The 17,433-nt window shown below is 40.2% G+C and overlaps 1 protein-coding gene across 2 annotated transcripts in view; it reads right to left on the bottom strand.

Annotated features, from left to right (window-relative positions):
• Positions 1-17,433, bottom strand: part of pard3bb (par-3 family cell polarity regulator beta b) — a 416,753-nt gene that overhangs the window by 205,056 nt on the left and 194,264 nt on the right. For both annotated transcript variants that reach the window (XM_063005444.1, XM_063005445.1), the window contains exons 13-14: positions 14,153-14,320; positions 7,317-7,449 (exon numbers count right to left, since the gene is read on the bottom strand). In XM_063005444.1, coding sequence (XP_062861514.1) covers positions 7,317-7,449; positions 14,153-14,320 — 301 coding nt within the window. The remainder of the gene's footprint in view (positions 1-7,316; positions 7,450-14,152; positions 14,321-17,433) is intronic.

Genomic DNA, 17,433 nt, shown 5'->3' with positions numbered 1-17,433 from the left:
AGCTACCGTGCCGTCCAGTGTGTGTGTGTGTGTGTGTGTGTGTGTGTGTGTGTTTAGTGCATTTACACAGTAGACAAAGTTATGTTGAAATAATTAATAATGATAAATTATTAATATTTATAATTATTAATTAAGTATTAAATATTATAATGAGGAAATCACAAACAGTAAATCAGCTTGAGTCTGATTATGGTGAAATGATGCAGATTCTCGGCAGCACCGCCACACCATCGAGGAAAACCCGCTCGGTGAGTCTGTCAGACAGCGTGTCTGTGTCTTAATTTCAATCATGATCGCAGCATGATCTGACGGATTTGAAGTAATTTGAGGCCGAGGCCGAGGTCTCGCGCGGTGCTAACTAGAGATGAGAAGCGGCCGATTAAAGCTGGTAAAAACGAGCGGCGCAGAACTGGTCTCCAGGCGGGGAGCTTTTGTCTGAAGTTCAATGACACGAACATGACGAGAAATGCCCCGAATTCTCAGACGCTTAGCGAAGTGTCGGCGTTAAGGAGAACTGATGTGGGAAATGGTTTTTAGTTTTAGGCAAACGGCTGAGAGATACGAGAGAGTCCGTCCACTCGAACATTCAATCATGAACCGAATTAAACAGAGACGGGCCGGATTATAGAGATACTTAAATTCTCTTATACTCCCGGATTTTAACGTCATGTTTTACACACTTTGGTTACATTCATGACAGGACAGGTAGCTCCAGGTTACACATGATTTATCAGTTCAGTTTAATATCAAACACAGTCATGGACAATCTCCAATTCACCTCACTTGCACGTCTTTGGACTGTGGGAGGAAACCGGAGCTCCCAAAAAGAACATACAGACACGGGGAGAACATGCAAACTCCACACAGAAAGGACAAGGACGGCTCCACCTAGGAGTCAAACCCTGGACCCTCTCGCAGTGAGGCGACAGTGCTACCCACCAAGCCACTGTGCCACCCAAAATGTCTGGTAGGCATAAATATATATGTCATAATTATTAGAAGCTGCTGGAACATGGAACACTGCCCACAGTCATACAAGCTTTACATCCCCATAAGGTTTTGATGCCAGTTAAATGTAAACCTAGAACATCTAGCAACGGTCATGTTACATCTAAAAGACAAAAATTCTAGTCCGTGTCTCTCTGTCCACAGAATTGGTTGGTAGTTTTCCAAACTCAGTACTCGAGTCGCGTTTTATCTGCTTTAGACTTCGACATCTCGGACATTTTGACTAAGCGATTGCTAACTGAATTGCCGTAGAATAGCTAGGACACCTCATAGTGCAGATTAACCAGTAAACATCATGTCATGCACTTGGACGCTACACGAATGACAAACATTGAAGTTTAAATTTCATAGTAAATTGCACATTACATGAAAAAAAGGCTCATTTCACGGTCCGTGAATTAGGAAGGGCCTTAATCATAAAGCGCGGCTGAATTATGCAACTACAAAGACATACAAGCATTACAAGCCCAGTGCAAATTCAAACATGGCATGACGGGCATGATCAGACTGAGGCTTCTATTCTGTTGTATGAAGTGTGTAGTGAAAGTGTGTTGCTTTGTGTGTATATGATTAAGTGGCTGTAATTTTTGGCACCGTGAGGCTCAGACACACGTCTGGCAAAGGGATGGATCAGCCAGTCCTGCATAAGCCGACCGGCAATCATTAGTCACGACGGCGCTCGGCGATGACTGTTTATTAGTATTAGTACACATCTCATCTGTTAGTGTGACAGAGGGTGAGAGTGATTCATCAGCGCCACACACACACACACACACACACACACACACACACACACACACACACACACACACACACACACACACACACACACACACACACACACACACACACAGAACTTTCACTAAAGATGAACTGATGCTGAAGTGAGTGAATCCGAGGGTCTCTCACATCTACTCTGAATTCTGAACACAGGCGACCGCACGCGCTCACAAACAGAGTTATTTATCAGCCCAGACGTGGAACCGAGGGTACGGAATGAGACGTTTCCCTCTGAAGATGATGGATCAATGGTTCATTCAGCTGAAACACGGTTATTAATCCTAAAGTACTGCGAGCAGACCTTCACCAAACAATAGCTCAGGAAAATAGCTTCCTCTCAGAACCATCCTGATAAAGAAATTCAGTTACTGAGCTCGGTGTAACCTCCCGACTACCAAAGGAAAACAGGTCGGGATGAACCAAACCCCAGGGCTGAGCAGGGCAGATTTAACCCGCATGGTACCATTAAACCTCTCAGAACATATTCACTCTTTATACCAGATATTTTAGCTTTTATTTCTTTTATTTTTAACATTCTGGTATGTAGATTATTCACAAAAATTAGGAAGTGGAAATGTAACATTTTTATTTTACCAGAATTTGGTACAAGTGTACATTTATAACGTAATACCACTGCACTCTAAATACAAGTCCAAATTCTTTTATATTTAAGATAATTGAGATTTACTGGATACACACACACACACACACACACACACACACACACACACACACACAGAGAGAGAGAGAGAGAGAGACACAGACACAATCTTTATACTGCTATTAACTTAAAAATAATTTGTCTCTATTAATAACACATGATATGTAGTGTTGAAGACATTAAAACTATTGTCAGTAATTTAAACACAAAGTATTAAGTTCAAGTAAGTTCACCAGTTTACTCCCAGTAACATTTCCATTAACATGCAATGTATTAAATAACAGTAAGTAAAAAAATAAATAAATATAATAATAATAATAATAATAATAATAATAATAATAATAAACATACTATTTTTAAGTTTTGCATTACATAACAAGGGTTTGTGTTTTAGATCAACATTTTTGATATATTTGATGGTAATTATTGTGATGTGTAAAAGTACAGTAAATACTTTTTATATCCGTGTACTCTGGAGAATAACATAAGTTTGTTTATTAGGATTTTAACGTCATGTTTTACACTCTGGTTACATTCATGACAGGAACGGTAGTTACTCGTTACACAAGATTCATCAGTTCAAGTTTAATATTAAACACAGTCATGGACAATTTTGTATCTCTGATTCACCTCACTTGCATGTCTTTGGACTGTAGGAGGAAACCAGAGCTCCCGGAGAAAACCCACGCAGACACGTGGAGAACATGCAAACTCCACACAGAAAGGACCCGGACGGCCCCACCTGGGAATTGAACCCAGGACCTTCTTCTTTTCTGTTTTCATTTTAATTTGGTTGATCACTTCTTTTAAAAGTTTATACCTGTACATCACATCTTGATGTCGCTCCCTGGTGTACTGCAAAACTACAAAGTATTAAAGTAATATTTACAATTCCTGTACTACATAACAGGGGTTTATTGTGTTTTAAGGGCAATCGATCTTCTGTGAAGTGTGGTTTTTAAATGTTAGATTTATTGCATGATTATTACTATCATGTGCAAGATAAAATGCCGTTTTGCATCAGTGTTGGATCTGACTACGTGGAAAAAAAATGAAGTTCAGAAATGCTGCACTATAAGTTTGTCAGTTTACAAAAAAAATTCGAATGAAAAATTAAATTTTATTCAAGAATTAGAATTAATTATATGTTTAATTTGGACAAACTGAGATTGCACTTTTATCCACTGCACTTCAGTTTGGGTCAGAGCTCTGAAGTGTTTATACGAGGGATCTTCAAAAAGTTTCCTCACTTTTATATTTTGGTTATAAGCGGTGAGGGTGGGAGGAGGAGTAATCGTTCGTGTCTGAGAGACGCTTATAGTCCGGAATTAGCGCCATCTGATTTCCATTTCTTGGACGCTCAAAGAAGCTTTAAAAGGAAGAAAATTTTCATGTGATGATGATGTGAAAGCAGCGCTGCATCAGTGGCTACATGCTCAAACAAAAACTGATTTTTTTTTTGCTGATGGCATTAAAAATTGCTGATGGTAAAAAATGCACTCGTATTATTATTAGCACTGAGTTCTCTATCATGTTTATTATGTCTGCAGTAGTTATTACGCAGTTTATGAACAAACTTCAGCATTTATTTGCACTTTTTCTAACATACAACATGATAAATCACTGTTTGCTTTATAAAATTTTTTTCCTCATCGATTTTCCCATCAGACCGTGACAGAGCTGTCAGCATGTATCACTGTACATCAACAACACTTCCGACAGCCACGTGTTTAAGAACCATGAGCCTAAAATCTGGGCGATATTGTCATTTCTGACACTAGTTCTCATGACATGAAGTGTTCCACATCTGGTTTCTTAGCTGTAAAACCTTTTTATTTCTCTCACAGGCAAAATATTCTAGTATGGTACCAGATTATCCTGCTAGCTATTGATTTTATCCCCCTGTACACTGGAGAATAACCTGTAAGTCATGTTTAAATGTTGTTAACTTATTTTTTTGCATTTTTTTTTTCTGTCGTCACATTTCTTGAACAGTTTACACATCACGTCCTGATGTTGCTTCCAGAAATACTTGCAAAACTCCAAAGTGTGTCAGCTTGACTATTTATACACCACAACTAGGGCTGGTATTTTTATACAAGATACTGAAAATGACTTTTTTTTCTTTATTGTATAATATCAGTTCCCAAAGTCAAATTTTCTTTTCACTGAATAGGCAAAAATCCTTGTAGAGAGACTCCGAAATCTCCTCAATACTATTGGACAAAGTTTTCTGATAGAACCTTAAACAAGCTTATGGTCAGGTGTCCAAATACTTTCAAGATAAGATAAGATACAATATCACTATCAGCCATAACATTAAAACCAGTGTCTAATAGAGTGGACAGTGAGTGGACACGGTATACAAAAACTCCCGCAGCGCTGCTGTGTCTGATCCACTCATACCAGCACAACACACACTAACACACCACCACCATGTCAGTGTCACTGCAGTGCTGAGAATGATCCACCACCTAAATAATACCTGCTCTGTGGTGGTCCTGTGAGGGTCCTGACTATTAATAAACAGGGTGAAATGGGGCTAACTAAGCAAGCAGAGAAACAGATGGACTACAGTCAGTAATTGTAGAAGTACAAAGTGCTTCTATATGGTAAGTGGAACTGATAAATTGGACAGTGAGTGTAGAAACAAGGAGGTGGTTTTAATGTTATGGCTGATCGGTGTATATTAAGAAATACTGTAGAAAAGTAAGGATATATAAAGTTGAACACACGTTTCTTTTAAACTTGCTCAGTCGTCTGTTAATGAAAACATTTCATTAGACTTTATTAACCTACATCTTTAACTCCTTCAGGAAAACGGAGCCTTGGCGTTCTTTTGAAGAGAACAGTATGCATTTTAAATTGTTGTTCTCCGAGTTAAATAGGCCACGTTATTGCGGCTTGTTAGCAAACATGGCCTAGATAAAAATCATATCATTAGCATAATGATTGCTGGGTCAGGAGTGAAAGAAACACCCAAAGCGAGCACACAAAGTAAACACAACACGGAATAAAAACATGCTTTTCATTTTCGTACCTTCAGTAACTCCCAACTGGCTCGTGAGCAAAGGAGGAAAAGGAGAATGTTTGTAAATCAAGGATTTATATTTATTTATGTTAAATCAACAGAAATATGTAGTGAAAATTGGGAGCACGGGAAAACTTACAGTTTCGTGTGCAGAAAAGAAGGGTGAATCGTATGTGCACAGAGATGCAAACTCACTCTCAAGACTATCAGGAATATAAAGCTGAATCTGAATTGTGTTCGAGCCGAGGATTTATCCTCTTTCATATTTAGCTAGCAGGATAATAGCACAGCAGGCTCCACACGCCACCAGTTTACATAAAAGGAATCGCAAATGTGCCCCAAATTCCCTGCAGCAGGGGCGACTGCAGCACTGGAGACAAGAGAGACGGTGAACCAGCCTGTATGACACACTTACTGTACTGGTGCTGACACGGTATCACATTTAGTGTCACACGTATTCGGAAGAATAAAAGTAAGTAATCCAGTCGTTACGTACAGCGGTACCTTGTAACTCGACGTCCCCTAAACTCGAAATCTTTGAAACTCGACGCCCTTCGTTCAGAAATCTGTACCCTTAAACTGGACGTGCGTGTGACCGCCGCTTTGCTCAGTGTGAATATGAGATGAATCTGCATTTGTGTGGAATAACCATCAAATTCACCCTGAAAGCTCCACATGTATCTGTGTTCATCTGGATTTTTCTCAGTTTCACTTTTAAACTTGTGTTACAGCTCGAGGTTCTGAGAAATTGTGAGAATCAGAATCAAGTCTAAAAGTCTAAAACACGTCTGGTTAAATAACAGCTTAATGTGGTTTAATTTACTAAAAGAAGGAGACAGGAGCACTAAACTTCTCTCAATTATTACTGTTCATAAGTGTCTCCTTTAATTAAATTCCTCACTAGTTGTTTTAGTACAATAAGTCACGTTAAAGTTTGTGCACCGCTACTCTTCATAGGAAATAACGGCACAGCAGAGCTGTGAATGTGAATGCGCCGGTACTGAACGGAATACGGTATTCAGAGATCAAGCGTCTCCACCATTAAGAAGCATAAAGAAATAATAAAAAAGTAAAGCTAAAGTGCAGGTTTTATTGTATTTTTTTATTGATTTTTAACTGTTTTTAATTGTATTTCAGTGTTTATTATATTATATGTGTTATTTTCAGTGTATAAGTCTTAAAAACAACCCCATTGTTTTACATTAGACTAAAATATATGCAGCTCCACGGGACCATGGACGCATTAACAGGTTTCCCACACATCCTTATGGGAGAAAAATACCTTGAAACTCAACATCTTTAAAACTCAACACCACTCCCAAAACTAACGTCGAGTTTCAAGGTATCGCTGTGATGAAAGTCTGATCAATTATAAATATTGTCAAGCAACAACAGTTTAAGCTCCACAGTGATCACTCAACTGCTCTATAATGTAATTTGTGCTGCTGCTTACCTTAGATCTTTCCCCTCATAATAACCTCTACATACACAATATTGCATCTACATATTCTTCATACTTCATTACTTTTACGGAAGACTCAACTATTGTGGGAAAGCCGAGGGAAAGGTAAGCTCTTTTGAGTAAATTAAAGACAATGAATCACAGGAGAGGTGTTACAAGTGCTGCTTTTCACTGCTAAGGAGTCCATGGTTTGTGTTCCTTTCACCAAGTTCTGCATTTCTTCTGACATTTAAACTGGCCTTTGGGAAAGGTTTCTGAATGACAGTCCTGCTATGAATTCATACTAATTAATATTTAGGAGGTGTGAATAAATTGGACCAATTAAATAATAAGATTTTTTTCTCTCGTGTGAGAACACAGACTTAATCACTTACCCACAGAGCGCTCCAGAACGCTGTTCATCATCATGGCAGGCTGCACCGAGCTCTCTGATTGGCTAAGGAGTCCAGCCTGTCCAACACAGCTATCAAAGGATCGATTGAGGATTCTCCGTGTGTCTGAGAACTCCTGAACGAGAGAGAGAACCAAACAGTAAATATATATAGATCATGTTTAAATTGTAGAGGCACAAAGAAACAAATATTCAGCCATAACATTAAAACCACCTCCTCGTTTCTACACTCACTGTCCATTTTATCAGCTCCACTTACCATATAGAAGCACTTTGTAGTTCTACAATTACTGACTGTAGTCCATCTGTTTCTCTGCATGCTTTGTTACCCCCTTTCATGCTGTTCTTCAATGGTCAGGACCCCCACAGAGCAGGTATTATTTAGGTGGTGGATCATCCTCAGCACTGCAGTGACACTGACATGGTGGTGGTGTGTTAGTGTGTGTTGTGCTGGTATGAGTGGATCAGGCACAGCAGCGCTGCTGGAGTTTTTAAATACCGTGTCCACTCACTGTCCACTCTATTAGACACTCCTACCTAGTTGGTCCACCTTGTAGATGTAAAGTCAGAGACGATCGCTCATCTATTGCTGCTGTTTGAGTCGGTCATCTTCTAGACCTTCATCAGTGGTCACAGGATGCTGCCCACGGGGCGCTGTTGGCTGAATATTTTTGGGTTTTGGACTATTCTCAGTCCAGCAGTGACAGTGAGGTGTTTAAAAACTCCAGCAGCATTGCTGTGTCAGATCCACTCATACCAGCACAACACACACTAACACACCACCACCATGTCAGTGTCACTGCAGTGCTGAGAATAATCCACCACCTAAATAATACCTGCTCTGTGGTGGTCCTGTGGGGGTCCTGACCATTGAAGAACAGGGAGAAAGGGGGCTAACAAAGCCTGTAGAGAAACAGATGGACTACAGTCAGTAATTGTAGAACTACAAAGTGCTTCTATATGGTAAGTGGAGCTGATAAAATGGACAGTGAGTGTAGAAACAAGGAGGTGGTTTTAATGTTATGGATGATCGGTGTATATGTGTAGTGCCGAGCCATATGGTGACTTGATGCCTAAGCTTTATTTATTAATTATTTATAGACTGGTGTGACTATTTAAAAGATAATTAGCTGTTTATTCTTGTGATCGGACAGAAAGACAGACAGAGACAATGGAAAGTCTGTTCATTATCCAGCCTTGGGGTCTGTGTGCATGATGAAATATGTTAACATCAAGATGATCGACAGACTTCAAGTAACGGAAAGAAACCCACAATGCACTTCACACACAATCTAACGTATTAACTGTAACAGCCGTGACACACACTGTCCACGTTTGGTTAACTGCAGATCATTAGCAAAGCTAAGTGCAGACAAATACATGATAATTGAGGGTGGAGTTAATGCTCGTCTGTTGTCTGCAAAGAAAAAAAAGGGTCTCCTCCTTCCAGTATGTTGCATGGGTGTGTGTGTGTGTGTGTGTGTGTGTGTGTGTGTGTGTGTGTGTGTTATACAAAGCTGTCTGCTCTCCAGCTCTTTTAGGCAGAGCAGGTACTTTAAGTTCACATAGAAAGGAGTCAATGCAACGTGTCTATATTTCTCCCCAATTCAAGAGCATCTCAGTGTCTGATGTAGCAGAGCTTACACAAACTCTATAATGGAAAAATGTAATACAATGTTTTACAAAACAAATATATAATCAGCATAATTTCATTGTCTAATCTTTGGGGAAAAAAAATACATTTAGATTTTCAGCGTGTGTGGATCTATAAGCTCAGTTTTTACAATCACCAGTTCTCTCTTAATCAATACAACAAAAGACAAATCTCCTCCTGCCATGTAAAACAAAAGCATCCTGCCATGTCCAGTCAAACCCTGGGGGTGTCCGTGTCCTCCTGGCATTTTAGTCCTTAATTCAACCATTTTTCTACTTCACAGTTTGCACACCGATGCCTGTTTTCATTACTAAGAGGTCATTATAAAATGAGAATGAAAGAGTGAATGAATTGCTATTGACCCTCTTTGTTGTCTTAGGAAGAACCCTTCATATTTGTATTAGATTTATAGTGACTGCTGTTTTAATGACTGACTACATTTCCCAGAATCCCTTGTTCTGATTTACATGTTTTGTTTTGTTTTATTAGGATTTTAACATCATGTTTTTACGCTTTTTTGTTACATTCATGACAGGAACGGTAGTTACTCATTACACAAGATTCATCAGCTCACGAGGTTATATCGAACACACTCATGGACAATTTAGTGTCTCCAGTTCACCTCACTTGCACGTCTTTGGACTGTGGGAGGAAACCGGAGCACCCGGAGTAAACCCACGCAGACACGGGGAGAACATGCAAACTCCACACAGAAAGGACCCGGACCGCCCCACCGGGGGATCGAACCCAGGACCTTCTTGCCGTGAGGCGACAGTGCTACCCACTTAGCCACCGTGCCGCCCTGATTTACATGTAAAAGCACTCATGGACAGACACCACGCAGAGCGATGAATGTTCTGACAATCAGAGTCGTACTAATTTGAGAAGGGGTAGAGCTCAGGAGGTGCAGCTTTCCGATAAGCTGGCTCACCAGTGCGAGAAGTTCCCTGGTCTAGTTTGAACCCAGGTGGTGCTACCAACTTCAGAGGGCATCTAAAAGATAAGTAGCTGTGCCTGAGGGAGGGTCGGTTAATAGAGTAGCTCCTCATTGCCACTGCGGTGCCTGCACGAGCGGTGGATGTATCACAGAGGGTATAGTGTGACTCCCGGTATGTGATTTATGTGAGGTCAAGCACAGATGTTGGACAGAAAGGCCTGGCTCACAACTGACGTTCTGATTCATCCCAAAAGTGTTCGATAGAGACAGGGTCAGTGCACTGTACAGGTCTCTGTTCTATTAAAGCAAAATTGTCAAACCTTGTATTTATGGACTTTGCTTTACACACAGTGGGGGCAACAAAGCAACTAATAATACAAGTATATCATTTATTCATACAGTAGAATTGCTTTTATACAACTTATAGAAATAAGTGTGGCTAAACCACACACACAGTAAGGAACAGGGGTGTCCACATACTTTTGGTGATGGTGAGCTTGTATTATATTAGACATCATCTACTCTCATCTGACACAATGACAACTCAGTTCTTTCTAACATTCCCTGCATCATTCCGCATCCATTTCCGCAACCCACCCCACCATGCACCCATGCATTCATCACCCAGCCGCACCCCTCAGATCCCACAGCCGTTTCACTCACAGGGGGTCGGACGGCACTGGTTCTCGCCTCCCCGTCCTCCTGCTACACCCCCACCCCGGGCCACGACTACCCTTCCACAGCCCATAAACCATAATGAAATTGAACATTTATTTGAGAGGGACTTTGCCAGCTCGGCACGGAGGTAAGCGTCACTCCACTGACCGCAGGGGCCGCTCCACTGTCCAGCTTAATTACACGGTGATTAGGAGCAGTTGGAGGCCTCGGGGCAGCGAACGACAGGAGTGTAGATGTTTGCATGAGCGTTTTGGAGCAGCGTCCCGCGACGAGCATATGGGCACACTCAGGAGGACAGATGCAGGGGGGAGAAGGAAGTACAATTCACCAGCTCAGAAAGACTGACGGGGTAGAAGTGGATTGGTGGTGGAACTTCTGCCCACAGCACTTTTCTCTCCTGCTTGTAGGCTTTAAGAGAGCATGTAGCCTGAAGGCCGAGTTGAGATCAGCTCATTCTAGCAAGTAAAAGAGCTTTTTTATTCTACGCTCTGACATACAGGGGTTACACACATGCACGCTGACGTGAAGTGTGGTTACACACATGAGGAATTGCATGATATTATTGTCTACGGCACCGACATCAGTGATACGTCCAGATCAAAGCTGTACAACGACACTAAATGCCAGGCTTTTAATTTCATTTTATTATATTCATGGCAGTTTTAGAAGCCTTTAGCCAAAGCGACTTACAATTATCACAAGGTGTAATGCAAGGCCGCTCAGATGGCGCAGCGGTAAAACACGCTAGCACACCAGAGCTGGGATTTCGAATACATCGTATCTGCCATCCGGCTGGGCTGGGCGGCCACATGAACAAAGATTGGCTGTTGTTCACAGGGTGGGATGAGCCAGACCAGGGTTCCTCATAACTGGTGCAATTACGACCTCTGCTGATAACGTGTTGATCAGGGTGTGGCTCTCCGTCCACAAGGCTGATCCGCATATGAACTCGCCTCGTGTGGGTGACAAAATGCATGCCGCTGCTGCCCACGTGTCGGAGGGGGCGTGTGTCAGTTACAAAGCTCCTCAGTCAGCAGTGGAGGGTTGTATCGGTACAGGTGAAGCGTAACGCAATCAGGGTAATTGGATACGACTAGATTAGGGGAGAAAATTGGGGAAAAAATTGGATAAAAAGAGGGAAAAAAAAGGAAAGCATAATGCAAGCAACACTTGCCGGGACTGAACCAATGACCTTTGAAACACCAGTCCAGCACTAGTCAAGAACCTCACTGAGCTACTGCCCTGTCCACTTTAAGACAAAAAAAATCTAGCTGTGATTTCTCCTCTGTTTACATACAAGGATGCACCGCAAGTGGCCAAAACTATATAGACACTCCTGCTAATTATTAGGTTTAAGAGTTGCAGCTATACCTACAGCTAACTGGCATTAAAAAATTATAATAATATAAAATAAATTAGTTAAGGGTTAGGGTTAGAGCAAGGTCCTTGAAGACACAATGTGACAGAACTCCGGGACCTAACCTGGAATGTGGTTTGCATGCTAGGCTTTCTCAACCAACATTAGTACGTCACTTCACTGATGCCTTCTTAATTGAATGAATATAACAGAATGGCTTTATTTGTCATAAATACATATATAGATGTACAGTACAAGTTCTTTCTTCGCATATCCCAGCTTGTTTGGAAGCCGGGGTCAGAGTGCAGGATCAGCCGATGTACGACGCCCCTGGAGCTCTCAATCATTCAGTTGATAGTCCAAAGCTCTACCCACTTGGCTACCACTGTCAATGAGCACAATGTACATAAAACAGTACACTTCCTAAATAATAGTTCCCACATCACAATGTTTCAGTCTCAGACTTACACAAATAGACGGCAGCAATCGCTTAGAACAAACACAGTTTACTTGTCATGTTGACTGCTGTTGATCCTAGCTAGTAAAGTATGCTGTACTGCCATGGCATTTGCTTTTTTTTGTTGTTGTTGTTGCTTGGCATCAGTTAAACCAAGGCAACCAGACGCCTACAAGCGATGACGACGCTTCCGGTGAAAACACAGGGCAATAAGAGGTCAAGAGGCAAAAAATCGCTGCCGGTCTGAACGTAGGGGGTTAAACTGTGGATGAAACATCACTGCTGGTTAGTATTCATTCATGTGTGGGTGAAACAGCAGCAGAAGCTCACAGAGATCTCAGCAGTGAGGTTTAATCCAGAGAGAAACACAAGAACGATGAAAACAAGAGGTTATAAATGTAAGTCAGGACCCGCTGCTGCTGTGTTACACCTCCACCTATTCATCTCTCATCCCTCCACCACCCACCGCCATTGATGCTCTGCTGTCCTCTCCCTTATTCAACACCACACACACTCGGAGTGTCGGAGTGTGCGCTTCAGCTGAGAACACACTCACAATGGTGGCTGAATGGCACACAGAAATGCCATCAATGCCATCAATGCCACCGAGAGCCCGTGCAGCGATACCGCCTTTCTGAAGGTGTATCACTGACATCAGTCAAGGAGAAGCTCGGCGTACGGAGAAAACGCCAATTCAGACCCGGAATAATCGACACAATCACGTGACTGAACTGCTCCTTTTACCGGCGGCTGATTCACAGCAGAGGAAGAAAAAAGGTGCAATTCAGAAGTGGAGCGTTTTCAGGAAGCCGAGAGTCTCTTAGAAACTCAGGAACATTTACTTAGATTCTTAGACTTAGACTACTGGGATGGAAATAGATGCAGTAAACATCTGTGGACATCTGTTACAAATGCAAAGCTTTTAATTACAAGAGAATAAACTTTTACAGTGTGTAACAATAGTTAAATGGTAAATAATGCTAGCGAACTACCACCACATCTACTGTTCACTACGATTGGGGTGTTCGGTGATTGCCAAGGCCCCGTGATAGATTGGCTTCCTAGGGACCTTGAGCAATGCCCTTAATCCTCAAGATTGTATTCTGTCATAATATAAAGTCGCTTAGGATAAAAGCTTCGGATGCAGTAAATGTGCACAACATATGGTGAAGGAAAGCTCTAGAAGCTGTGAGTACACTATACTGTTATACTATAAGGTGTCAAACTTATAAGAGAGTCCGTGGGAAGAGTCAACATACTATATAAAGGTAGAAAGTTCTAGAACCTGTAACATTAGTTGGGGGGGGTTGAGTCAACTTCATTCAGATGCATGCAGCAGGTAAGATATATGAGTAAACATGAAAGAGTGGGGCGGCACGGTGGCTCGGTGGGTAGCACTGTCACCTCACAGCAAGAAGGTCCTGGGTTTGATCCCCAGGCCGAGAGGTTTGGGTCCTTTCAGTGTGGAGTTTGCATGTTCTCTCTGTGTCTGTGTGGGTTTTCCTCCAGGAGCTCTAGTTTCCTCCCACAGTCCAAAAACATGCAGTCAGGTTAATTGGAGACACTGAATTGCCCTATAGGTGAATGTGTGTGTGTGTGTGTGTGTACGTGTGTATGTCTGCCCTGCGATGGCCCGGCGACCCGTACAGGGTGTTACTGTGTGCCTTGCGCCCACTGAAAAGCTAGGACCCTAATTGGATAAGCGATTAAGAAAGTGAGGCATAAAGCGGAACTACCTGGCTGGATGGAAGGGCTCGGAGCACGACAAGCTGGATCATTCCTCTCACGTTGCCCTCCATGGACATGGACCTGCGCAGTGTCTCCATGGCCTCGTGGTTGGACTTTTCCAGGAGTGACTCTCCGTTTACGGCAATCAGCTGATCGTTGACCCTCAGACGGCCATCCTGCACACACGAGATCATCAACAGTATAAAAACAGAAGTACTGCTGACTCAGATCCCTTCCATACAGCCTTTAATGTATTTTCTATATCACTGACTTTATAGTGTCTCATCTGACTAACCTTTAATAATTAAAAGTTTTGTGCAGCCTGCATGAACTAACCAAGCTCTGTCGAGGATATCGGTGTCTCCGGGGTGAGTTCTGCTTCTACAGCACTATATAAGAGTAATATACGACATGCATATTACATGGCATGTAAAATACCCTACAGGTTATTAGGATTCATATTCATTATGTTCCACACAACGGCCCAATGATCCTGCTGCCTTTTCTTTACATGAATGAGTGAGTGAGTGAGTGACCAGAAGACTAAAGAAACAGCTGGACAGATGTAAGGCAGATTACACTGATCATTAATGACTTGCACAGCCACATGCACATGTCTAACTCATCAGACCTCTTAAAGAAATATGACTCCATTTGTCACGATACAAAAGCAAAACGATTCAAAGCTCCCATTTTTCTCTTCAGGTCCGATTCTCAAGTAATACAGAGCCAATATAGTATAAATACCAGTGTTAACTCTTTCTAATATAACATTTTAATCAATACAACTCTTATAACGGTAATACTTATTAATATTAATATTATTATTATTATTATTATTATCTCTTCTATAGACATAGATCAGGAGAGGAAGAACTCCGTGAATACCGTATGGTGAAAACACTCAGACTAGAACATGGTATGCTCAGGTTAACAGTCAAATTGTTCTGCACCATAAATATTATATATCATAAATATATAAATATAATATGGACACTTAAAATAATTAACAATTATTATTATTATTATTATTATTTATTTTATTTTCTATTGCTTCCATTTTTTGCATTTTCTATTTCATTTATTATTATTATTATTATTATTATTATTATCATTTATATTATTTATTTTATTTTCTATTTTTTCCAATATTTTCCATTTTTTATTTTATTAATTTATTTTATTTTGTATAGGCAATATTTATTTATTTATTTCTATATGTATTTATTTATTTATTATTATTATTATTTATTTTATTTTCGATTTTTTATTTTATTTATTTATTTATTTTGTATAGCAATATTTATTTACTTTTTAATTTATTTGTTTATTTATTTAAATAATGTATATATATATATATATATATATATATATTTACCCTTAAAACAGTGATATGGATGTATTTACTTAACATTAATAAATGTTAAATTATAAAAATATTGTGTGACAAATCTGCATGAACTGAGACCAAAAGGGGAGCAAATACTTCTTTACAGCACTGTATAAAAACAATCCAAACGTGTACACGAAAATTTCCACATGCAAACACACACACACACACACACACACACACACACAAAACAAACACACCTTTCCCTCCAACCCAACCCATGACCCTGGTTATTAAGTGTGTGTTCTGATGGAGACGTCACGGCTAAATGAGGTGAACAGCGCTGAGCTCTGGCTGGCTGGAGATAGTGGAGCTCATTACTGCAGCCTCAGGCTGAGCAGATCTATCCTCCTCTTACACCACATGACTGAGCCTCTAATTTTCACAAAGCTGAACCGTCCTATCATGTCCCTCTGCAACCTCCTCCGATGCCGGACGTCCATTTGTTTTGAATGTTTTTGCCAACCCTGATCTCTCTCTGTGTGTTAATAACAAAGCATGTCTCAGATGAGGGGCAGTGCATTTCTAAATGAAGAAAGGTGTATGATCTGGTCAGATAGTCGTGGTGTGTACCAGATCACAGACTTGTTGGAGGTGGACACCAATGAAATGCCACCCGGGTTTAAAAATGTTACCCAGTTTGCAGTAAATGGCTCATTAGGAAGCGCAGACCCAGCAGGACGTCAGGACATCAGCACACTGCCCTCATACAGAAAGGACAAACCACAAAACCAAAAAGATCAACAGTTTTAAACGACTAAATTATTACAGGAATCGTATCAACTAGCTACACACATAAAGGCTAAATAATTCATACAGAGGCAAATCCCACAGCGTAATGGTTACTGTATAAACAAAACAGAACAGAGAACAGAGGGTTCGACCAACTGATAACTAATGCTAAGGTCAACTAAGACGAATGGGAATTCCAACTAGGAAACTTAATTTGGACATTATACCACTGCTCACTGCATCAACGATAACTGAGTATCATCAATCTACTGTTAGTCTATTCATCTACGTGTGCATTTCCCTTCTGCTCTCACTTTAGTCATATCAATTTCCCCAGTTGTGTGTTCCTCTACTGCAACACATGCAGTACCCAACCGCTTCTTTTCACCTGCACGAGGTGGGTTAACACAGAAATCAATATCCCACATGGATCAGTCGTGGATCAGACACGCCATTATCCATTATCCTCCATCTCTGTCTCAGCAAGCAGAGGTATCCCTTCAGCCCTCCCACCCTCAGACACAGCCAATCGTGTCTGTGCAGGTGCCCCACTGATTAATAGTGCAAGATCCCTCAGCTCCACTATTCAGAAGCATCTACTGAAAGCAATGCCTGAAGGCTGCATAAAGCAGGGTTAAATACAGAAGAACTGGCAACATGGGGTACAGAAGAAAAGAACAATATAACACTGTCCAAACTGGGCTGAATCAATTAATTTATCTGATTATGGTCATTAAGGAATAAAACTATTTTAACTCATATTTGATGATGATAATAATAACAATAATAATAATAATAATAGTTTTATTATTATTATTATTGTTGTTGTTGTTTTATTGTTATTGTTTTATTATTATTATTATTTTATTATTATTATTATTAGTGTTTTACTATAATTGTTATTATTATTATTATTTTATTATTATTATTAATATTATTATTACTGTTATTATTATTGTTATTATTGTTATTATTAGTAGTAGTATTATTATTGGTATTATTATTATTATTATTATTATTATTATTATTGTTGTTTTATTATTATTATTATTTTATTATTATTACTGTTATTATTATTGTTTTGTTATTGTTATTGTTATTATTATTATTATAATTATTATTATTATTATTGTTTTATTATTATTATTATTATTATTATTACTATTA

Source organism: Trichomycterus rosablanca, chromosome 12 (genome assembly GCF_030014385.1).
Source record: "Trichomycterus rosablanca isolate fTriRos1 chromosome 12, fTriRos1.hap1, whole genome shotgun sequence".
In the NCBI taxonomy this organism is placed as follows: Eukaryota; Metazoa; Chordata; class Actinopteri; order Siluriformes; family Trichomycteridae; genus Trichomycterus; species Trichomycterus rosablanca.
Note: the sequence above shows the minus strand (reverse complement) of the source record. Positions and strands in the feature narration are given on the sequence as shown.